General features: G+C 47.3%; 1 protein-coding gene across 2 annotated transcripts in view; it reads right to left on the bottom strand.

The window, feature by feature from the left end:
- Positions 1 to 2,077: 2,077 nt before the first annotated feature.
- Positions 2,078 to 19,183, bottom strand: part of arb2a (ARB2 cotranscriptional regulator A) — a 138,026-nt gene continuing 120,920 nt past the window's right edge. For both annotated transcript variants that reach the window (XM_076154302.1, XM_076154301.1), the window contains exon 11: positions 2,078 to 5,012. In XM_076154302.1, coding sequence (XP_076010417.1) covers positions 4,852 to 5,012 — 161 coding nt within the window. In that variant the 3' untranslated portion in view covers positions 2,078 to 4,851. The remainder of the gene's footprint in view (positions 5,013 to 19,183) is intronic.

Here is a 19,183-nt window from a genome sequence, read left to right as displayed (position 1 = left end):
AACGGACCCTGCCAACAGCTGTCCCACAACCATTATATGCCAGCACACACACACACACACACTCACACATTAGGTCATTCTGTTTGTAAGTATTAGCAGAGACGCTAGATTGTGTCTCTGATCCTATAGTATGATGTGGAAGTGTCACCTGTCAGGCTAGTCTAAGTGTTTTTTGTACTTATCTCCTAATTCTGATTTGTATGATTGCATATTTATGAAAGCAAAGGCAGAGAAACCCTGTGTGTGTGTGTGTGTGTGTGTGTGTGTGTGTGTGTGTGTGTGTGTGTTCTCAATCATTACTCAAGTTTTCTCTTTTTATCTTGCAAACTTTAAATAAACTCAGAGTGGCTCAGTTTCAACCAACTCATGCACAGAATTATAACTAAAATCCATAGACCTCTACTGCCCCTGCTCAAGGGACCCTGTTCAGCCCGGCAACCCCCACCCCCCATCCACACTTTATAGGACCCCAACACCTGTGATCCCCCCCCTTCCCTGTGAAAGCTCAGGCAAACCCAATCTCCCTTTGCTCCCAAGTGTTGTCTGAGTCTGAGAGGCCTTATTAGAATAGAGAGAGGGAAAGAAAGAGAGAGAGAGAGAGAGAGAGAGAGAGAGAGAGAGAGAGAGATTGAAGAGTTGTTTCCACTGGATTAAATGGTTTCTCTCTGCGAGTCAATGAATATGTAATGACGTCTAACGAAGCCCGGCTACGAGTTTGTGCACTCGATGGTGGGGGCCCTTATATTTAGAGGGAGGGGGTGGGGAGTGGAGAGAGAGAGAGAGAGAGAGAGAGAGAGAGAGAGAGAGAGAGAGAGAGAAGAAGGGAAGAATGGAGAGAAAGAAGAGAAAGAACACAATCTTGAATCTGGAATGCACCTCAGAGGACAATCAGTCAATAGAGGGAGAGAGATGGAGAGAGCGCGGGAGAGAGAAAGAGAGAGAGGGGGGTGAAGGGGGAGAGATGGGGAGAGAAAGAGGGGGAGAGAGAGGAGATGGTGAGAGGGAGAGAGGCGAGAGGCGAGAGATGGAGAGAGAGAAATTGAGAGAGAAGGATGAAGAGGGAGAGATGGAGAGAAAGAGGGGGGAACGAGGTAGAGAGTGTGTGTGTGTGTGAGAGAGAGAGAGAGACTTAGTTCCTCAGCTGTGATTGTTAGAGATATTTTTCTTTAGTATTCGCTGATAAAACATTGATTGTTGCAGTTAGTTGACCCGTAAAATTTGAGGGTTAGTTTTCTCCTCTGAGCAGAGCATATAATTATGCAAATAGAGATCTGACAGTGATCCGCTGAAGGAGAGAGAGAGAGAGAGAGAGAGAGAGAGAGAGAGAAAGAGAGAGAGAGAGAGAAAGAGAGATAGAGAGAGAGAGAGGGAGGGGGTGCTGTCAGAGGGGTGACATTCCAACTTTTCCTGATGTCGGTTCCTTTGGAAAAGAGTTCATCTGTTTTTGTTGGGACCTGAGCAAGCAAGCGTGACAACAACTCTCTTCAAAGAAGAAAAAGATTGAAATATCAGTGCAGGGTGTTCCCCAACACACACACACACCAGAGACCCGTCAAACTGCAGAGAGAGAGAGAGTGAGAGAGAGCGAGAGAGACTGAAACCGCCGAACTCCACAAACCACTGACATAACACCTAAAAAGTGTACTGTTGGTCCCTCTGGAGGATGCCCGGACCGCAGTTTGGGAACCCCTTTGGTATGTCAAAGCGCGCGCCCCCCCCTCCCCAGGAGACCAGTGCGTGCTTTTGAAGTCGCCTGGTTCCACTTGTTGTTCGAGCTAAATGGAAAAGATTTCTAAAGATTTATTGAGGGGGCGTTTAATGACCTGATCGGTTTCACCGTGTGAAAACAAATGATGCTGTAAAACCTCACAGGGAGGAAGAGAGAGAGAGAGAGAGAGAGAGAGAGAGAGAGACTTTACCAAAATTAATGATCAAATTGACAAAAAGAGGGAATTAACAGTTTAAACTTCCTTCCTCATCACGCAGCACTTTGTTGAGAGGATGGTTCAGGGACAGATTATAACATTTATGAACTCCAAACTTTTTTTAAAGGGAACAATAAATAAAAATTTAAGGGTTAAAGTGTTTATTATAAACATTAGGAGTGATTTTGATGATGATGATGATGATGAGTTAATTAAAGTTCTAACTTTGAATTTTCGAGGCAGCTTTCTGTGTCCCTTCATTTTTGCAATTGACCCTGAACTTACTCATTCACTCATTCATTTACTTATTTATTCACTGATATCCACAACGTGATCTACTTTGTAAAAGTATATCTAAAATATTCAATTAGTACAAAACAATAATCACAAAAAATAAACAGCACAAAGCAAAACATGGTGCAATTAAAAACAAAATCTACCTTGAGACAGAAAATAAGGGTTAAAAAAACAAAACTAAAAATTCTTTGCTGTGGACAGCTTCCACATTATCACAAACTAAAATAAAACAAAAAAACTAAACCAATCAGGTAAAAGCCTGCAATGTTGCACTGTAAAATCCTGAAAATAATCATCGGAGACAGAGATGAGTGATGCAAAGTGAGTGAGACAGACATGTGACAGCAGAGGGAGAATGTGGACACTGGCAGGACACTTGCGGTTTCTTGAAATCCCAAACGTTTGCATGTAGTGAGATTTAAAAAAGAAGAGGAAAAACCCCAAAGACAACTGCAAAGCATCTGCAAAAAATCAAGTCTTCAAGAGCAATCGGTTAAATTATCTCCCTTTGATTCCGACACTGTGCTTTGGATGTAGGTTTGCTCTTACATCTTCAGTTCCATCCACATGCTGGATTTTATTAAAAAACACCAGCAGTGAGTGAGCAGCCAGTGTCTTGTTTATTCCTAAGGCAACAATATACAAATTATGGGGTGAAAAATGAACTGACGGCGGCCGAACAGCAGAAAGATGAGCAACGGTATCTGGAAATGGAACTCATCAAATCAAATAATAAAGCCGACTTCTTTGCTGAAACCTGGAGAGATCGGAATCAAATTAAAAGGAAATTAGGCCTGCAACCATCAGCAGCGGTTTGCCTCATTACAGAGGAAAGATAATCCACAAAAGCCTTAACCCACACACACACAGACACACAGAGACACACACACACACAAACACACACACAGAGACACACAGACAGAGACACGGTGCAGTGCGGTGGGCAGCAGAGGGAGGATTTCACAGTGTAAAAGTTAAACAATGTTAACTATTTGAAGTAAAGAAAAAGAAAAAAGTAAATATCTGAGAAGGTGTCTAAGGTATCCAGAGATTTAGTTTTTACTAATGCGTGACACATTACAAATGTGTTCCATTAAGCCCCGAGTGGTTGATACGGAAACATTTTGATCATGTTTGTGTCACACAGTCAGATTATGTGCAGCTGAGCGGTGAGGCGGCCGAGGCTTTGTCACTTCTAAGTACACAGCAGAGAAGAGGACTTCAGGTCGGGGGGAAAATAGATATGTTACATTTCTACAACATCTAAGGAAATATCATTCAGGCTTGGAATAATATTGAAAAGTTGGATTTCCTGACATGTGTAAGGCGATATATTGCGGCTTTATGACTTCTGCCTCCTGTTAAAATGAGATATCCCTCAAACCCATTTTGATGCTTGACTTTAAGTGATTTTAAATATGCTCACTGTCCGGAATTTTCCATATTCAGCACAGGTTGTGTTTGTTTTATTTGTTTCATCACATTCAATCACCCGGAGACATCAATTTCAGAGATATCAAATAGAGAAAGAAGAAAAAAATAGATATATTTATAATAAAAACAAAGAGATGGAGTCTGGCCGCACTTTCCAATTCAAAGTGAGACATTCTAAGGTAAACATTTATAACTGGGAAGAGAAGTGTTGGCTTAATATACCAAATCAAATAGCGCATGATTGTGTGAGAGACGTTGCATTCATATTTAGCTCAAAGTTGAGAAAGAAGAAGAGGAAAAAAAACAAATCCCTGTGATTACGAGTATTGCAAACCCAGAATTACATGTCACGGGTCAGAAAAACATTTCCCACAAAGCCCAGAGTGAGAGAAGCTGACGGCGTGTGCAGGGGAGTTAGAGGAAGAAGAGGAGGAAGAGGAGGAAGAAGAGAAAGCCATAAAAACAACAGCCTTTTGTTCAAACTAGTAACCTGTGTGCACTTCATCTTTGTTTAAAAAAAAAAAAAGAAGACAATTGTGTTTTGGTGGGTTCAGGCTGCAACGAAGAAGCTCAGGCTTTAGGACGGAGGGGGGGAAGAGGAGGAAGAGGAGGGAGAGGCTGAGCGGTGTGGACTGGAGGGCAGGCAGGGCATTAGCTCAGTTCAGGCTGATGTCAGGACAATTAGAGGTGCAGCACGGCGCATTGTGCACAGCTCCTGTCAGCCTTAATCTCCGCGCGGCCCCGGCCCCCCGTACCCGCAGCCGCGCCGGGGAAGCGCTAACACTCGGGCCCATATTGCTTTGACAGTTGCACTCATCTAGAAGTAATGCAAAACGTTATTGTGATGTACACACGGTGACCTCCGTACTCTTGTCTCCTCCGACAACAATGCTCCATGCGTGCGTGCGTGCGTGTGTGTGCGTGTGTGTGCGAGTGTGTGTAGAGGAGAAAGCCAGTGAGGGCCGGAAGGGAGAAATCACACTCGGGGAGAGGAGAGGGCGAGCGAGGAAGGAAAGATGGAAGGAGGGAGGGAGAGAGGGGGGTGCAGAGGAAGAGAGAGAGAGAGAGAGAGAAAATCATAAAAAGCAGAGAGGCTCTAGAACATTCTCCTCCCTCTCTGCAGCTCGCCCTCGCCATCATAGCCGCTCTGCCACCGCTCACAGTCTCTGCTGCTGCTGCTGCTGCTGCTGCTGCCCTACAAGTCCTGGTGTTTGTTTTTGAGGGAGCTGCTGCGCGTGGTGACGGCGTTGGACGTCTCCTCCGCCTCCTGGCCCTCTTTCGCCGCCAGGACTTCGCTGAAGAACGTGAAGATGGAGTCGAAACTCATCCAGGAGGTCAGCTCGTGCCTCTCCGTGCCTACACGTGAAAAGAGAGACACACACACACATGCAGAGGCGTGAGCGAGACGGGGACGGTGTGTGTTTACTGTGAAAGGCTCCGGGCCAAGTCGATATTCTAAAGTGATAACAAATATACTGCTGCGCACACAGCCGGGCAGCATCAAAGGTGGAAACCAACCATTTCCATTAAGATAATTAGCCTCTCAGGGTTTACCACTCCCACAATGCACTGCACGGCTCTGTGCGGGCCGCGGCCTTACGCATGAGAGCCGTGACAGCCTATGACCCGTCGCTCCAATGGGACGGCGTTTATTCCTTATCCAAGTGGACACCTGATCATCAACACCACCGAGCGTCCCTCTTTCCATCTCAGGCCCTCAGCTGAATGAGTTGGGTACAATGGCTGCTCTAAGTGAAACCAGTGGAGCGGGAGTCATTCATTCTAAAGGGCTGATTGAGAGAAGGAAGACAGAAGCTGAGGAGGGGGAAGCGGCAGGCGTATCAGGTGGTCCTGAGGGCGGCGGGGGCGGCGTCAGTGCCGGGTTTCCCTCCGGCCTCCGCCAGGTTAGCCGGTTCCCAAGTTGGGGTCACGCTGGAGCTTGAAATCTGGTACACACGCCTCGGGTTCCTGTCGGCCTGCGAGGTCAGGCTATCACCGGCCTGCTTTTTGCTTGGGTGGCTCGCAAACTCGATGGCCGCCGCTTTGTTTCCCCTCTGTGTGCGCCGCCTCAGTGATGAGGACAGCTCGTGGCTGCAGCTGCTGCCCGTCATTTCTCTGCTCGCGCTCGCCAACCATTCAGCGAGAGAGCTAAAAGATAATGACTTGTTTCTCCCGCCGCTGGCTAGCAGCTCAGCTGCTTAGCAACACAACTGTAACTGGACTTGAGCAGCATTACTGGGATGCCCTCTTGTTTCCCGTGGGGAGAATAGGTTTGCCGCCACACCGTACTGAGAGTTTCATCCTGTGATAGATGAATCTGAGGGAATTTACATGTGTTTACAGGCAGGGAGGAGTAAATACAAGTCCAGCAGTAATGAGTTTTTCTTCTTTTTTTTAATCTTTAATAAGAGTCTTTTTGTTGAGACCTGACATTTTCAAAGATAAGAATATCATAAGTCCCGACAAATTCCTCTGGAAAGATAAAAATGAATGTAATATCTGAAATTGGTTAGTGCGGGAAATGTAAAATGTTGAAAACCAAATCCCCCCTCAGATTAGTGAACTGGTGCATCATCATCATCATCATCATCCTCCTCCTTCCTTTAGTCCTTTTTCTCCTTCCTTATTGCCTCCCTCCTTCCCTGTGTACATGGGAATGGCTATAAAAACCCGGAGTGGAAGGCCGCAGGGATACAATTAGGAAGCACCTTAAGGCTCTCTGACTGTAGACAGGCCTCCGATGACCACCAAAATGACCCCATGTTTATTAGATTGACCCCTGCCTGGGCACATTAATGGAGATGGTGTGCGAGCGTGTGTGTGTGTGTGTGTGTGTGTGTGTGTGTGTGTGTGTGTGTGTGTGTGAGTGTGTGTGGATGACTGTAAGACTGGGGGTAAGTGTGAGGTCTGGGGTTGAGTGTAGGTTTTGCTCCTGTGTGTGTGTGTGTGTGTGTGTGTGTTTGTGTGTGTGTGTGTGTGTGAGAGAGGGTCACTGATCACTGTGAGATAAGGGACCGCGGTGCTCGGTATATAGCGAGCAGACTGCAGTCGGTGCCGTGGGTCAAATTTACTGGCCTGGCAATCAGGGGAGTCAATAAGGCGGCACTGTGGGTGAGTCACTACCTGTGTAGGGCTCAATGTAACAGCCGGCCCTGGAAAACAAAGACACGGCCCTCTCACACCTCTAATCTATCATTTATATCCAATTTGAGGCACTGTGATCTTTTTCCACCTCCTCCTACTCCATTTTCCCCTTCTCATCGCTCTCTCTTTCACTCTCTCTCTCTCTCTCTCACTAGTGTTTTTACTTCTCTTTTGTCCTTTTCTCTCTCTCTCTCTCTCTCTCCCTCCTGCAGAAGCGATCAATGCCGCTGCAGCGCTCCCTCGTTCACCCTGAACTGGCGGTGAACTCCTTCCGGAAGCGCCCGCCGAGCATCTCCACCCTATCCCATCGCCGTTCGGGGTCACCAGGGGGGCGTCGCTGTGCCAATATGCAGATGAGCCTGTGCCCCTCCGATGACTCTGCTTTTAAGCCCCGCCCCCGCCCCGCCTCCACTCCTTTCTCTTCTGTACGGTAGGGACTTTGAGATAAAGGCCAACTCCCCCCCCCCCCTTCAAAAGCGCACACACACAGAGACATAAATCCTCTCTCTCACTCACACACACACACAGACACACACTTAAATAGGCCTTTAACAGCTTACGTCCACTCTCACTTTAACTGGCAAAGTGTGTCGGACCTAATGGATGCGGTCAAAGTGGAGATGTGACCACTGATTTAGAGAGAGAGGGAGAGAGAGAGAGAGGGAGAGAGAGAGACAGAGAGAGGGAGGGAGGGGGGAGAGAGAGAGAGAGAAATATTCCACACATCATACTGTTATCTTTAAGTGTTACTGGGATCGATAGCAAAAAAGTTTTGTTTGTATTTTTCCCAAGAAATAGATTTCCCACAAAATGAGATATATTAGGACATTTTAATCAGCTCAGTAATGGATCAAACTTTGACTTTAAAGTGTCCTCTTTGTATCCACATGTGCTGTCCTCTGTATGAATCACTGAAGTTTCATGTGTTAATTTTTAAACATGTCATTCTATTCAACTAATAAAGTTTTACTGTAAAAGCCAAACTGTTGTCATTTACTGTCAATACAATAAGGAGGCTACAGCGACCTCCATATAACTGGGTCTTTACTACAAGGAAACTCACTTATCACTTTCCAAAATGTGTTTGTTAATTGCATTAGAGAACACACACTCACAGAAACACACGCACACACACCCACACGGGTACAACATGTTCCCTTGTAGGTCAGAGCACGCAGAAAGGTGCAGAACTGGATCCTCCCGGTCCATGCCCTCTGCTGCGCTCAGGTCAAAACAAAGTTTCAGGCCTTGGCCCCTTGGCTCCGAAACACGGGGCCTGTGTTTGACCAGTGTGTGTGTGTGTGTGCCCGTGTGTGTCCCGGCTTAGCCCGGTGAGCCTGCCTCATTATGTGACAGGCAGAGGAGTGTATTTGATCCTGGATATTTAGCCTCTTCCTCTCTGTCACAGCCACTGGAGCCCTCTCAAGGTAATTGACTGACTGTTTGATCTGCCTCTGTCTCTACGCCGGTAAAAGATCCTCACTCACACACACACACACACGTGCACGCGTACACACACACCGTATTGCAAGTATCTACTCGTGGATGGCACTCGTTCACACACTCCCACATAGCACATACCCACTGTGCCCTCCCTGAAAACACACACCAAAAGCAACACAAAATATGCCAACACCTGTCCCCATGCACGTACACTCACACTCACACTCACACTCACGGTCTCACTCTCACACACACACACAGTTGTTATCGTTTGCGTGCAGCGCGGCGAGGCAACAGAGGAGAGTTTGGAGCTGTTAAAACGAAACAAGGAAACTCCTCCATAGCTATGGGCCATGCTTTCTTCCCTCCGCACCAAACGCCGCGTGTTGTTACAAATGGTAATCGCCTCTGATTGTCACAAATTTCAAAACAAACGCTAGGTGACTGAAAAGCCAAAGTGACGCCCCGAGTGATACTCCGACAGAAAGACAGAATCAAAGCATGCCGACTATAATTAGGTTCCATCTGGGCTACATTATTTAAAGCCGCAGCAGTTAATTGCTTGTGTACAAATGGCCTATTTTACTTGAATCAGACGCTTATTTTTTATAAAACATTTTTGTAATTACATTGATGCAAAGGAAGCTGTGTGTTTTTTTTCTCCTTCAAACTCATTTATGACATAACTAAATATTCAAATTATTAAGTTGACTTCCAGGCGAGGGAAATGTAAAACGACGACGCTCCCTCTCCTGCAAATTGAATTTCTTTTAAAACAATTATGAGCGCTTAATCAAATATATTGACATTAGGGTTTAACATTTAATGAGCCTCAATTTGAAAATGAGATAAACAATGATATCATCGCGAGGAGGGGGAGAAAAAAATAAAAACACAACACACAATACAACACAGTACCTGGCAGGAGTGACGTGTGCGATATTACTGTGCGCACAAACAAACATTTTCTCATTTCCTCTTGTCAAAAGTTTTCATCAAAAAATCAAACGCAGACGCTGGATTTTTTCTTATCGATTTCCTATTGGCGGTAACCGGAGCTTTTGTTTTATCTGTATGCGGCGCAGGGAGAGCACGTGGTGGAGGCGTGAGGTGGTGCGGGGGCCTGGCCGGGTGTAACCTTAGCCGCCGTGCTGTTTGTGGAAACTATCTGTTGCATGGATCAGCGGCGGGGAATCGTTATCTCCATCCTGACTGTCAGACGATCGGATTTCCGCCGCTGACACTCTCTGATTATTAGATGATCTGCCTCGGTATGTCTGAGAGAGTGTGTGTGTGTGTGTGTGTGTGTGTGTGTGTGTGTGTGTGTGTGTGTGTGTGAAGATGACTGTGTGGTGTGTGTGTGTGTCTGCATTTCATACAGACAAGTAACACGCACACAGACACACACGTTACGTCTGGTCAGTTATGCGTGCTGTCCTCTTGTTTTCCTGCTGTGTACGGGTCAAGAGTGTCATTTTGTCCCACATGGCTGTCTGTCCAAGGGGCTGAGACGCGTTGCCACTGGAGATGAGGTCAAAACAAAAAAAATGAAAAAAAAAAAAAAAAAAAGAGCCCAGGCAGGTGACAGGCGGTCAGAGCGACGCCGTCCTCTCTTAGCACAACACCGAGACGCTGTCCACAGTCACAAAGCTAATTAAATCTAAATTTACCACCCAACCCGCCCCACCCCTCCATTCCCACTCAGGGGTGGGGGGAGTGTGTGTGTGTGTGTGTGCGTGTGTGCAAAGGCTTCCATGTCCACATCTGACTTTGTTTATAAGAAATCAGTCTGGAAATACAAAAGCCTTTACATGTCTGCGAGGGTTGGACACACAAATGGCGTGTGCACACACACACACACACACACACACACACACACACACACACACACACACACACACACACTCCAAACTGAGCTCATTTCATCAAACGTGATTCATTTTGGACGCTCGTCTCCCCTCGTAATGCTTTTAATTACTTTGCTTGTTATTTTGTGCTGTTGTTAGACAAAAAACAAGGCAGAACTCATTACACACCCAGAGATGATGAAGCCCTAGACTGACTGACTGACTGACTGACTGACTGACTGACTGACTGACTGACTGACTGGCTGGCTGGCTGGCTGGCTGGCTGGCTGACTGACTGACTGACTGACTGACTGACTGACTGACTGACTGACTGACTGACTGACTGACTGGCTTTGAGGCCCACTGAAGGGACTATTTACTCTGAATAACACAGTGAGTGAGTGAAATAGAGCGACAGCCCAGAGAAAGCAGAGAATATTACATTAACTTGTTGAAAGCGTCGTCACGATGTAAACTGCTTTACTTTCCGTATCATCGCCGCCACTGTGCAGGAAGTAAGCAGAGGAACAAAGCGCCTCACACAAAAGACAACCGAGCACTTTACCTCTGCTCATTCTTCTGCTTTCTGCTTTAATTCTCTCCCTCCATCTTTTCTTCCCCCGCTCGCCACCTCCACACCCAGACACTGAGACGGCGCTGAGTGCTTTTTTTATTTTTACATGAATGAGTGGCCTTGGCGCTCATAAAGGACCCTCGCTTTTATAGACTTGGAGCGGAGTATTTACAAGATAACCTCAGTCCAAGGACAGCGCGGGCTATTTGATACCAGTGTCAGACGCTCTCCCCTCTCCTCTTCAGGAAAAAAAAAACCCCAAAGCCCGAAGCCGCCCGCCCGCCCTCGCCTGTGACAGCGCCGCTCTGTGTCAGCTGTTTCACTCTCCTCCAATGAGACGGGATGGCGCGGTTTGAAGGGAAAGAGAGGCGACAGCTGCCTGTAGCACTTAACAGATACAGCTTTTACACATTTACATCAGAATAATATTATGAATAAAATGGAATAATAAGAGATTAAAGATTGATTGGATACTTAAATTCAAGTCAATTTTAGTCAATATACTCAGAATATGCACAATGTCAGGAGAGATACAAATATACATGCATTATCAAGCCCTATAATAAATACCGATACAACAAAATCAATCAATTGGGGATTGTTAAATAAATAACTGTAATGACAAAAGTGTTTTAAATTAAACTCTATAGCGTTTCCTTGTTTTTCGTCAGATCAACAAGCAACTTGTATGGAGTTAATGACACATTTTTAATAAATGTGGTATAAAGAGTGTGAACACACCGAGATAAATGATGTAATAATTATGAAAACACAAAGCGCCCGTATCTTGATCACATGAATTGAGGAGCAGATTTCTTTCTTATCTTGTTCCTGGTGACAGACTCTCCACTCTACCGTTCCACATATAAGGACTGAGCATGTACCTGTTGATTCTGCATGTGTGTGTGTCCGACTGAGAGAGTGAGTGTGCATACGCATGTGTGTGTATGGAGGGGCCTTGTTGGGAGTGCCACCCAGACATTAGCACTGTAAACAGTGTAGGCCTCCTTCCCTGTCCGGGCTCTTTGTTCCATCTTCACCACCATTGGTTGGGACTTAAATGGCAAACACTCGGGGGCTGCTAGCTCGCCTGACATGGTTTTGTTTTTGGCCCATTGAGGAGCAATGGAGAGCTTCTGTTTCTATGCCCAGGCACAATGTGTCTCAAAAGCAGCATGGCTGAAAAGAGAGGCCCCCACAAAGAGCGTCCATTAGGGGAGGCACTGCTGCACGCACACGTACATGTGCACTCGCACAGGCAGGACCGACGACATGTGCAAACACACACACAGACGCGCACAATGATGCCTGGGGAAGGGTCGCAACACACAACTTTGCCAAGCAGACTGGCATAGATTCTCTCTCACACACACACACACACACACACACACACACACACACACACACACAGTCACCCACATCTCACACCCGCATCCAAACTGCCCACTCACTACACGACTGCACTACACTCGCTCCTCACATTCACACACATGCACAACCTCTGCTCCACTCCAACACAATGGCACACACACGCGCACGCACCTCCCTTCAGAACAACAAAAAACAAAAACACACACACGCACACGTCTACAATATCACAGACGTACACACATCACTCAGCCACAAAGGAGGCAGAGGAGGAGGAGGAGAGGCTCAGAGAGCCCCTCCCCCCCTCACACCTGTAAGGACCACAGGCTGCATTCACAAGCAACACTCACAGAATCAGACAACCTTGAGTGTGAGAACCCCCCCCTACCATCCACTCAGGGCCGCACCGCGCCCTCACACACACGCACGCACGCACGCACACACACACACACGCTGGAAGAGCACCATTGCACTATTAAGACACCAAAGTTGCTGTAAGTGCATTAAACTGCAATATTCACTTTTATTCTAACTTAAACTCCACAATACAAATGAGTGTAAACATTTATACAGTGGCTCCATCGCTGCTTTCACTACGTACAAAAGGAGAAACACGGCGTTGCGTGTTCAGAGTAACGCTGAGAGCTGCGTTTAGAGCTAAAAGCTTGAAGTGGTTTCGATAGCAACGGCGGGCATAACTGGCACTTCACCCAAGGATCTGCTCAGCGCCGCGAGCTAATACGCTTGGTGCGCTGCATCGCCATTCATAACGTCCGTCAATCACCCAGAACGATGCCAACGTGAAGAAGAAGCCGCTCGGGTGTCTGTCGAGAAAAATCCTAGAAAAAAAGAAGTGCGCACACACACACACGCACACACACACAATGTACACGCACACACCTCAACTTTACTCTAACATTTCTGTTGTTGGGACCAGAGGGAATTCATTCGGCACTCGCTCATGGGCTCATGCAGCCTACCAGGACTCACACACTCACACACACACACGCATAAACCACAAACACACACTTACACGTATGAGCCAAATACCTGAAATTATTTGCTGTTTGAATATGAGTTGGCATTAAACATCTTAAAACCACAAGCGGTATACTCATCTGTCGACACACACACACACACACACACACACACACACACACACACACACACACACACACACACACACACACACACACACACCTGCTAATGTATGGCGCCACTTGTCACATGACCTTGTGATCCCATGCATTGTAACACATACAGAGAGTGGGGGTGAGTGTATAGATGGAGAGAAAGGGGGGGAGAGAGTGCGAGAGAGAGAGGGGTCAGGTGGGGAGCGAGTGGGCCAGGGGTGCAGATAGCACAGAGTGGGTGTGAGGGCGGGGCAGGTCTGAAATAGATCACTTAAAGGGAACAAAGTGTAATTAATGGGTCGCAACAGATAAGAGGGCTCGGGCCCTATCGGGGAATGTGCTAATGGAGTTGACACACACTCAACAAGACCAGCAGACGACCCCTGTGTGAGTGTGTGGGTGTGTGTGTGTGTGTGCGTATGTATGTTTTTAGTTTTTAGAGACACGGAGGATAAATAGTGGGTGGAGAGGACAGCCAAGGTGGCAGGTTAACACGGCTTCCTCCATGACGAAGATCTACCACCCCACAGCAAATCACAAGGAAACGCCAACACACACACACACACACACACACACAGAAACACACGAGGCTCACAACACACAAAAATCAGCCTCCCCGCCTCACGTAGACGTTCCGCTTCACATCAAAACATGAGTGATGTTATTACACTTGGCGAGCCGGCACGCCTTCAGACGCGGGGATGTGCTTGTTTACGGAGAGATGGAGGAGGAGGAAGCCGCCCGGTCAAGAGAGGGTCAGAACCCGAGGAGGGCTACGAGACGCACACTGACACAAACCTTTCCCTCGCACATCCTGCCTGCGTGTGTCCCTGCGTCAGGGGAACCTGGCTGGAGCCAAGGGGGCCCCGTGTGAGTGTGTGCCTGTGTATAAATATATATATAGTGTGTTTGTGCGCGCGAGTGTGTGTTTGGGGGCAAAATGCTGTGGGTTTGCGGGCGCCCACGTGCTCTGGGACAGCGAGATGTCCCAGAGCTGGATGATGGACAAGGCTGGACGAGGAGGATTTCCCCTGTTTGTTTGAGAGAGCGGAGTAGACGCGTCACACTCACTCTTACACACACACACACACACACACACACTCACACACACACACTCACACACACACACTCACACACTCACACACAAGAAGAAGTCTGTCTGCGGGATGGATTTCTTTGACCCGTGTGTGTGTGTATGTGCATGGCGTTGAGTTGAGTTGTTTTTTTAATGTGTGTGTGTGTGCGTCTTCCTCTCAGGGTCACAGATCCCGGAGCCATCTTAGTTCAGTCTGGTCCAATCAGACAAGCCAAGGCCACGGTAACGCACGGCGTGACTTCATAACAGAGCCAGGGATACTAGAGGGGCGAATCATCACACACACACACGCACACACTGCACATCTGAAATATCTTTATGGAAATTAAATATTTAATACCATTATAGTCACCTTGACGAGTCAATAAATATCAAAGGAAGGAGACGAAACAGTCCTTAAACGCAAGGATGTGACCTCGACAAGAGCAAGCGGCGTGTGCACTGCTCCGGGTGAATCTTAAACCTTTCTTTGTGTCCCTAAAAAGTGTCTGTTTGTTTGTGTGTGTGTGTGTGCGTGTGTGCGTTTCCTGTGAGCGTTGGCAGCGTTATGGCGTTAAACAAAGAGGGACCAGACTCTGATCTGGCAAAGCGAGGGGAGAGCGGCTTCAAAGTCTCAACATCAACCTCTCTCTCTCTTTCTCTCTCTCTCTCACACACACACAGATACACACTTACACACACATGCTGACGGACAGTCCATTGCTCCTAGCATATCTCTACTTTGTCCTTGGACTGTCTGAATACCACTGGAGGCGAGCATGATTTGAGAGAGTAAGTGGGAACAAGAGAGAGAGAGAGAGAGAGAGAGAGAGAGAGAGAGAGAGAGAGAGAGAGAGAGAGCAAGTGGAAGAAAGAGGGGAAATGATAGGGGGAAGGAGAGGGAGAGAAAAGAGGCGCCCCTCAATGACATCTAAAGAGATAACTCACTCTCTCCAGAGCTTCTTTTCTCTTGCTATCACTTTCCCAGGCAGCGTTCCTTCCACATAAGGCCTCGAGTGTGCGCACATGTTACTTCACCCTGCGCGCGTGTGTGTGTGTGTTTGTGTGTGTGTGAGTGACAGTAGTATATGTGGGAATAACACCGTACGTGAAGGTGACAAAGGCAGGAGATTTATGAGTCACAATGAGGTGATCTAAAGAGCGACGGCGTTCAGGCTGAAATGTTTGGTTGAATATGAAACTATAATCGACACTTCAAAGTCAAAAACGGCATTAAAATGTTTGCATGTAAAGCTAAATATCTGCACATACGTGTGTATTCATGTCTGCATCTTTTGGCTGTGAGTGAATCTGCACTCAGGCGGCTACAGAGGAAACGATGTTTGGAGCGCCGCACAAACAACAGCTGGCTCGTCTCTTGATTGGAAGTTAAGTTTGGGGAAACAAAAGCGTCGGGCCAGCGGTGGGTCAGCGAGAAGTGCAGCAAGCATCCAAACTAAACAGCAGGAAAACGTAAAGCGGTCTGCTGCCGCCGCCGCCGCCGTCTGAGGAACGCCACCCTTTGAAGGCACAGACAACTGCGGGGAAGAGTTAACCTTTTGATAAAGCCGCTCCCAGACGCAGCTGTATGCATTTTACATGGGAAATGTACCAGAGACAGAAAGAGAATAATTATCTCCTCCCTGCTCTGCCGAACCTCCAGTCGGGCCTTCAAGAATGAGGCAACTCACAGAAGGAAGCAAGGGGAGGGAGGGAGGGAGGGAGAGAGAGAGCGAGAGAGAGAGAGAGAGAGAGAGAGAGAGAAGGGAGAGGATCCGATTTCTAAGATGAATGATGGTGTGACTTCATTTCAGAACTCTCAGCCAACAAAATCTCTGATCAGTATGAGAACAAATTTACACACACCAACACAAAAGGTGAGCATTGTCCCGGGTACAGGACACTGATCCCTGCTTCAAGCTTGAAGTTCTCGCCATGATCTACACCCACCCTGGCACACACACACACACACACACACACACACACACAAACAGAGCCTCAACCCCGCCAGGGCTTAAGACCTTTATCTGACAGCATCAGCTAACACCAGATACACACACAGTCCCGCCCTGACCTTGCAGCACTTCTAGATTAATCAAAATTGTAGCCGGGATCAGAGGTGTGGCTGCAACGGGCAGACGCTCCTCTCTGTGTGTGTGTGTGTGTGTGTGTGTGTGTGTATGTGTGGACGAGACGGGAGTCAGAGATTGAGAGAGGGGAGGTCAGGGGAGGCACCCACTCTCTCAATCCTCCACTATTGACTTGCCAGGGAGGAGGTGGGGGTGGGGGGGGCAGGGGGGTGTTCAGTGGCAAATAGAATAAACTGATCGATAAGCTCGCACTCGTCAAAATGGGGACGAAGGCACCTTAAAAAAAAAAGAAGTAGGCCACAAGTTCAACTATGTAGGGGGGGGGCACATTGATCAAATCATGTAAACCCCTGGCAGCAGCAGAGAGGAGAGGAGAGGAGAGGAGAGGAGAGGAGAGGAGAGGAGAGGAGAGGAGAGGAGAGGAGAGGAGAGGAGAGGAGAGGAAAGGAGAGGAGAGGAGAGGAATAAAAACAAGACAATAATAGAAATATTAGGGAGGGCAAAATGTCTTATTCAAAACTTGATAATAGTCTTACTGAGGCGATGTGATTTAACACACCTGTGTGTGTGTGTGTGTGGAGAGGAGGAGGTGAAGACAGAAGAGAAGGAAAGACGAGTCCTTCTTTTTTTACAGTGTATCACTTATGCCTCCTGATTCAAACACAGCTTGATCTGCACTCAGCTGCTAAGTGATACAATTTCACATTTTATATTGGGCACCCCCCCACCTGTTCCACCTGTCCCACCCGTCTCTCCCCCACCTGTCCAACACCGCCCCCCCCCCCCCCCCCCCCCCCCAGTCCCCCTGTAACGCGGGCCTGTGAAAATTCTGCACGCCTAAAAAAAATGATCTCCAAAATATCCTATAATTGTATGCGCAATGTCATGTAAAATGTTTGCTTCAATAAAAACAAATAGTATAAAAAAGAAAAAGAAAATTCTGCACGCCCCCGGCTCTGGTTTGAATGCTTGTACACACACACACACACACACACACACACACACACACACACACACACACAGTACATAGAGATTCTGAGTTATTGCCTGTGATCAGTTCCTCTCACCGAGTTGCACCACTTCCACGTTTAAGCCCGTCTATAAACTGTCGGTACACAAAAAGCGCGAGAACACTTTTTCCAATATCACCACCTGAAGTTAGGCGACGCTCGAGGGAACTGTTTAACTCGATCCATGCGGAGTTGCGACGCTTGCGTTATCGCCGCATGTCAAGTACCCGCAAAGATTATGCAAATGACATTAAGTGACAATTCTCCAACTTCTGTTTTGCAGCTTTGTTTCACGGGTATCCTGGTTTTAGAGGACTAGACTTGAGAAGACTAACAGATCTATAGACGTGGAAAGTGAAGCTTTGAGACAAACAGGGACAGAAGGAGGAGAAGCTGGACGGTTTTCCGATCTACCATGAAGTTCCCGAGCATTCAAGACAGACACAGTTCAGGAAACACAGTGCAGCTCTTGTGTGCGATGGTTTCCTCATAGATGAATCTTAATTTGTCCATTGATCTATCATAGATGATGTATTATGTATAGAGAGATCAAACCATCTCAGCAGGTATGAGATCATCAACTTGAGTGGCGTGTACTTTAATATGCTGATATATTCCACGTACACGTCACACTCTGAACTCTACGGTTTCATCTCGTGACGTCGTCCCGTCACAGATACACCTACACGACCTCGTCTGCCTCTCTCCTCCTCCTTCTCCTCTGAACCTTTCACCTCCACTTCCCCTCCATTTCATCTACTCATCCACACGGCTGCTTCCTCTCTTTATCCTTCCCCTCTTTCATATGTATTCCCCTGCCTGCCTTCTCCTCCCCTCTCTCTCTCCGCCTGCACACTGTTTGTGTTGCGGCAGAGAGGATTCTCACTTCATCTCTGGGGGGAACTGCGTTTTTCTCTGCTCGTCTCTTCCTTCTTCTCTTGTATGTTTTCCGCGCTGGCAAAGCTTCCTCTTCCTGCATGCAGCAGAGAGCGCGCTCCGTCTGCGGCTGTCCCATAAGGGACCCTGCAGTGTGATGTTACAATCTCTCGCTCCTCTCTCCCTGGCTGCTCTTTTCTCTGTCTGTCACTCTGACTACTTTATTCTCTCCTCTCTCGCTCACTCGCTTGACCTGTTCGTCTGTCTCTTGCCCTTCTGACCCATGTTTCTCTCTCACTTTCTACCGCTGTGCCGCCGCCGCTCACATGTTTAACGTGACGCATGTTAGAATGGCAACGTTTGAGAATCAGACATGAAGCATTTAACGCGCTGCCTCTGCTTCTCTTCTGACTCCATTAGCGTTGACATTTTGCTTTCAGCACACAGACAGAAGAATAACAAAAAAATTTGTACTAAAGATACAGTGCCTGTGGTAAATGTAGTAAATAACTGCAAAGGTTAAAAATGTGTTTCCCTCTACGTTGACGACTCTATTGTGTTTAAGATAAGAACAGCAGCTGCCACACACAGAACAAGTAATGCCACAATTATTTTATACTTGTCTGGCATCAAATATTCTTTAGAATTGAAAGTCACAGTAAATCTTCATTGAATCTGAATTGTCTCTCTGGTTTGAAGCTGTTAACACTCTACTTGTCCAGAAGCGTCGTCTAAGTATTTCTCCTGTCTTTCTAGAGGAATGGTGAATGAAATTTGGAGCTGAAAGTCTCCATAAACCCTTTGCAAAGCCCCAAGTCTCCAGTCTCCAGGGTATGTGTGTGTGTGTGTGTGTGTGTGTGTGTGTGTGTATGTGCTGTAGTCCAAGCAGTGACTGGCCAGCTAACAGACCAGGGACCCCCGCCATATGGCCAGGGGCTGTCCTGGTCCCGTGTCCCTGTAGTGGCAC

Source organism: Genypterus blacodes, unplaced genomic scaffold (assembly GCF_046128005.1).
Source record: "Genypterus blacodes isolate CSIRO-AG114 ecotype Tasmania unplaced genomic scaffold, CSIRO-AGI_Gbla_v1 ptg000061l_1, whole genome shotgun sequence".
Classification (NCBI taxonomy): Eukaryota; Metazoa; Chordata; class Actinopteri; order Ophidiiformes; family Ophidiidae; genus Genypterus; species Genypterus blacodes.
Note: the sequence above shows the minus strand (reverse complement) of the source record. Positions and strands in the feature narration are given on the sequence as shown.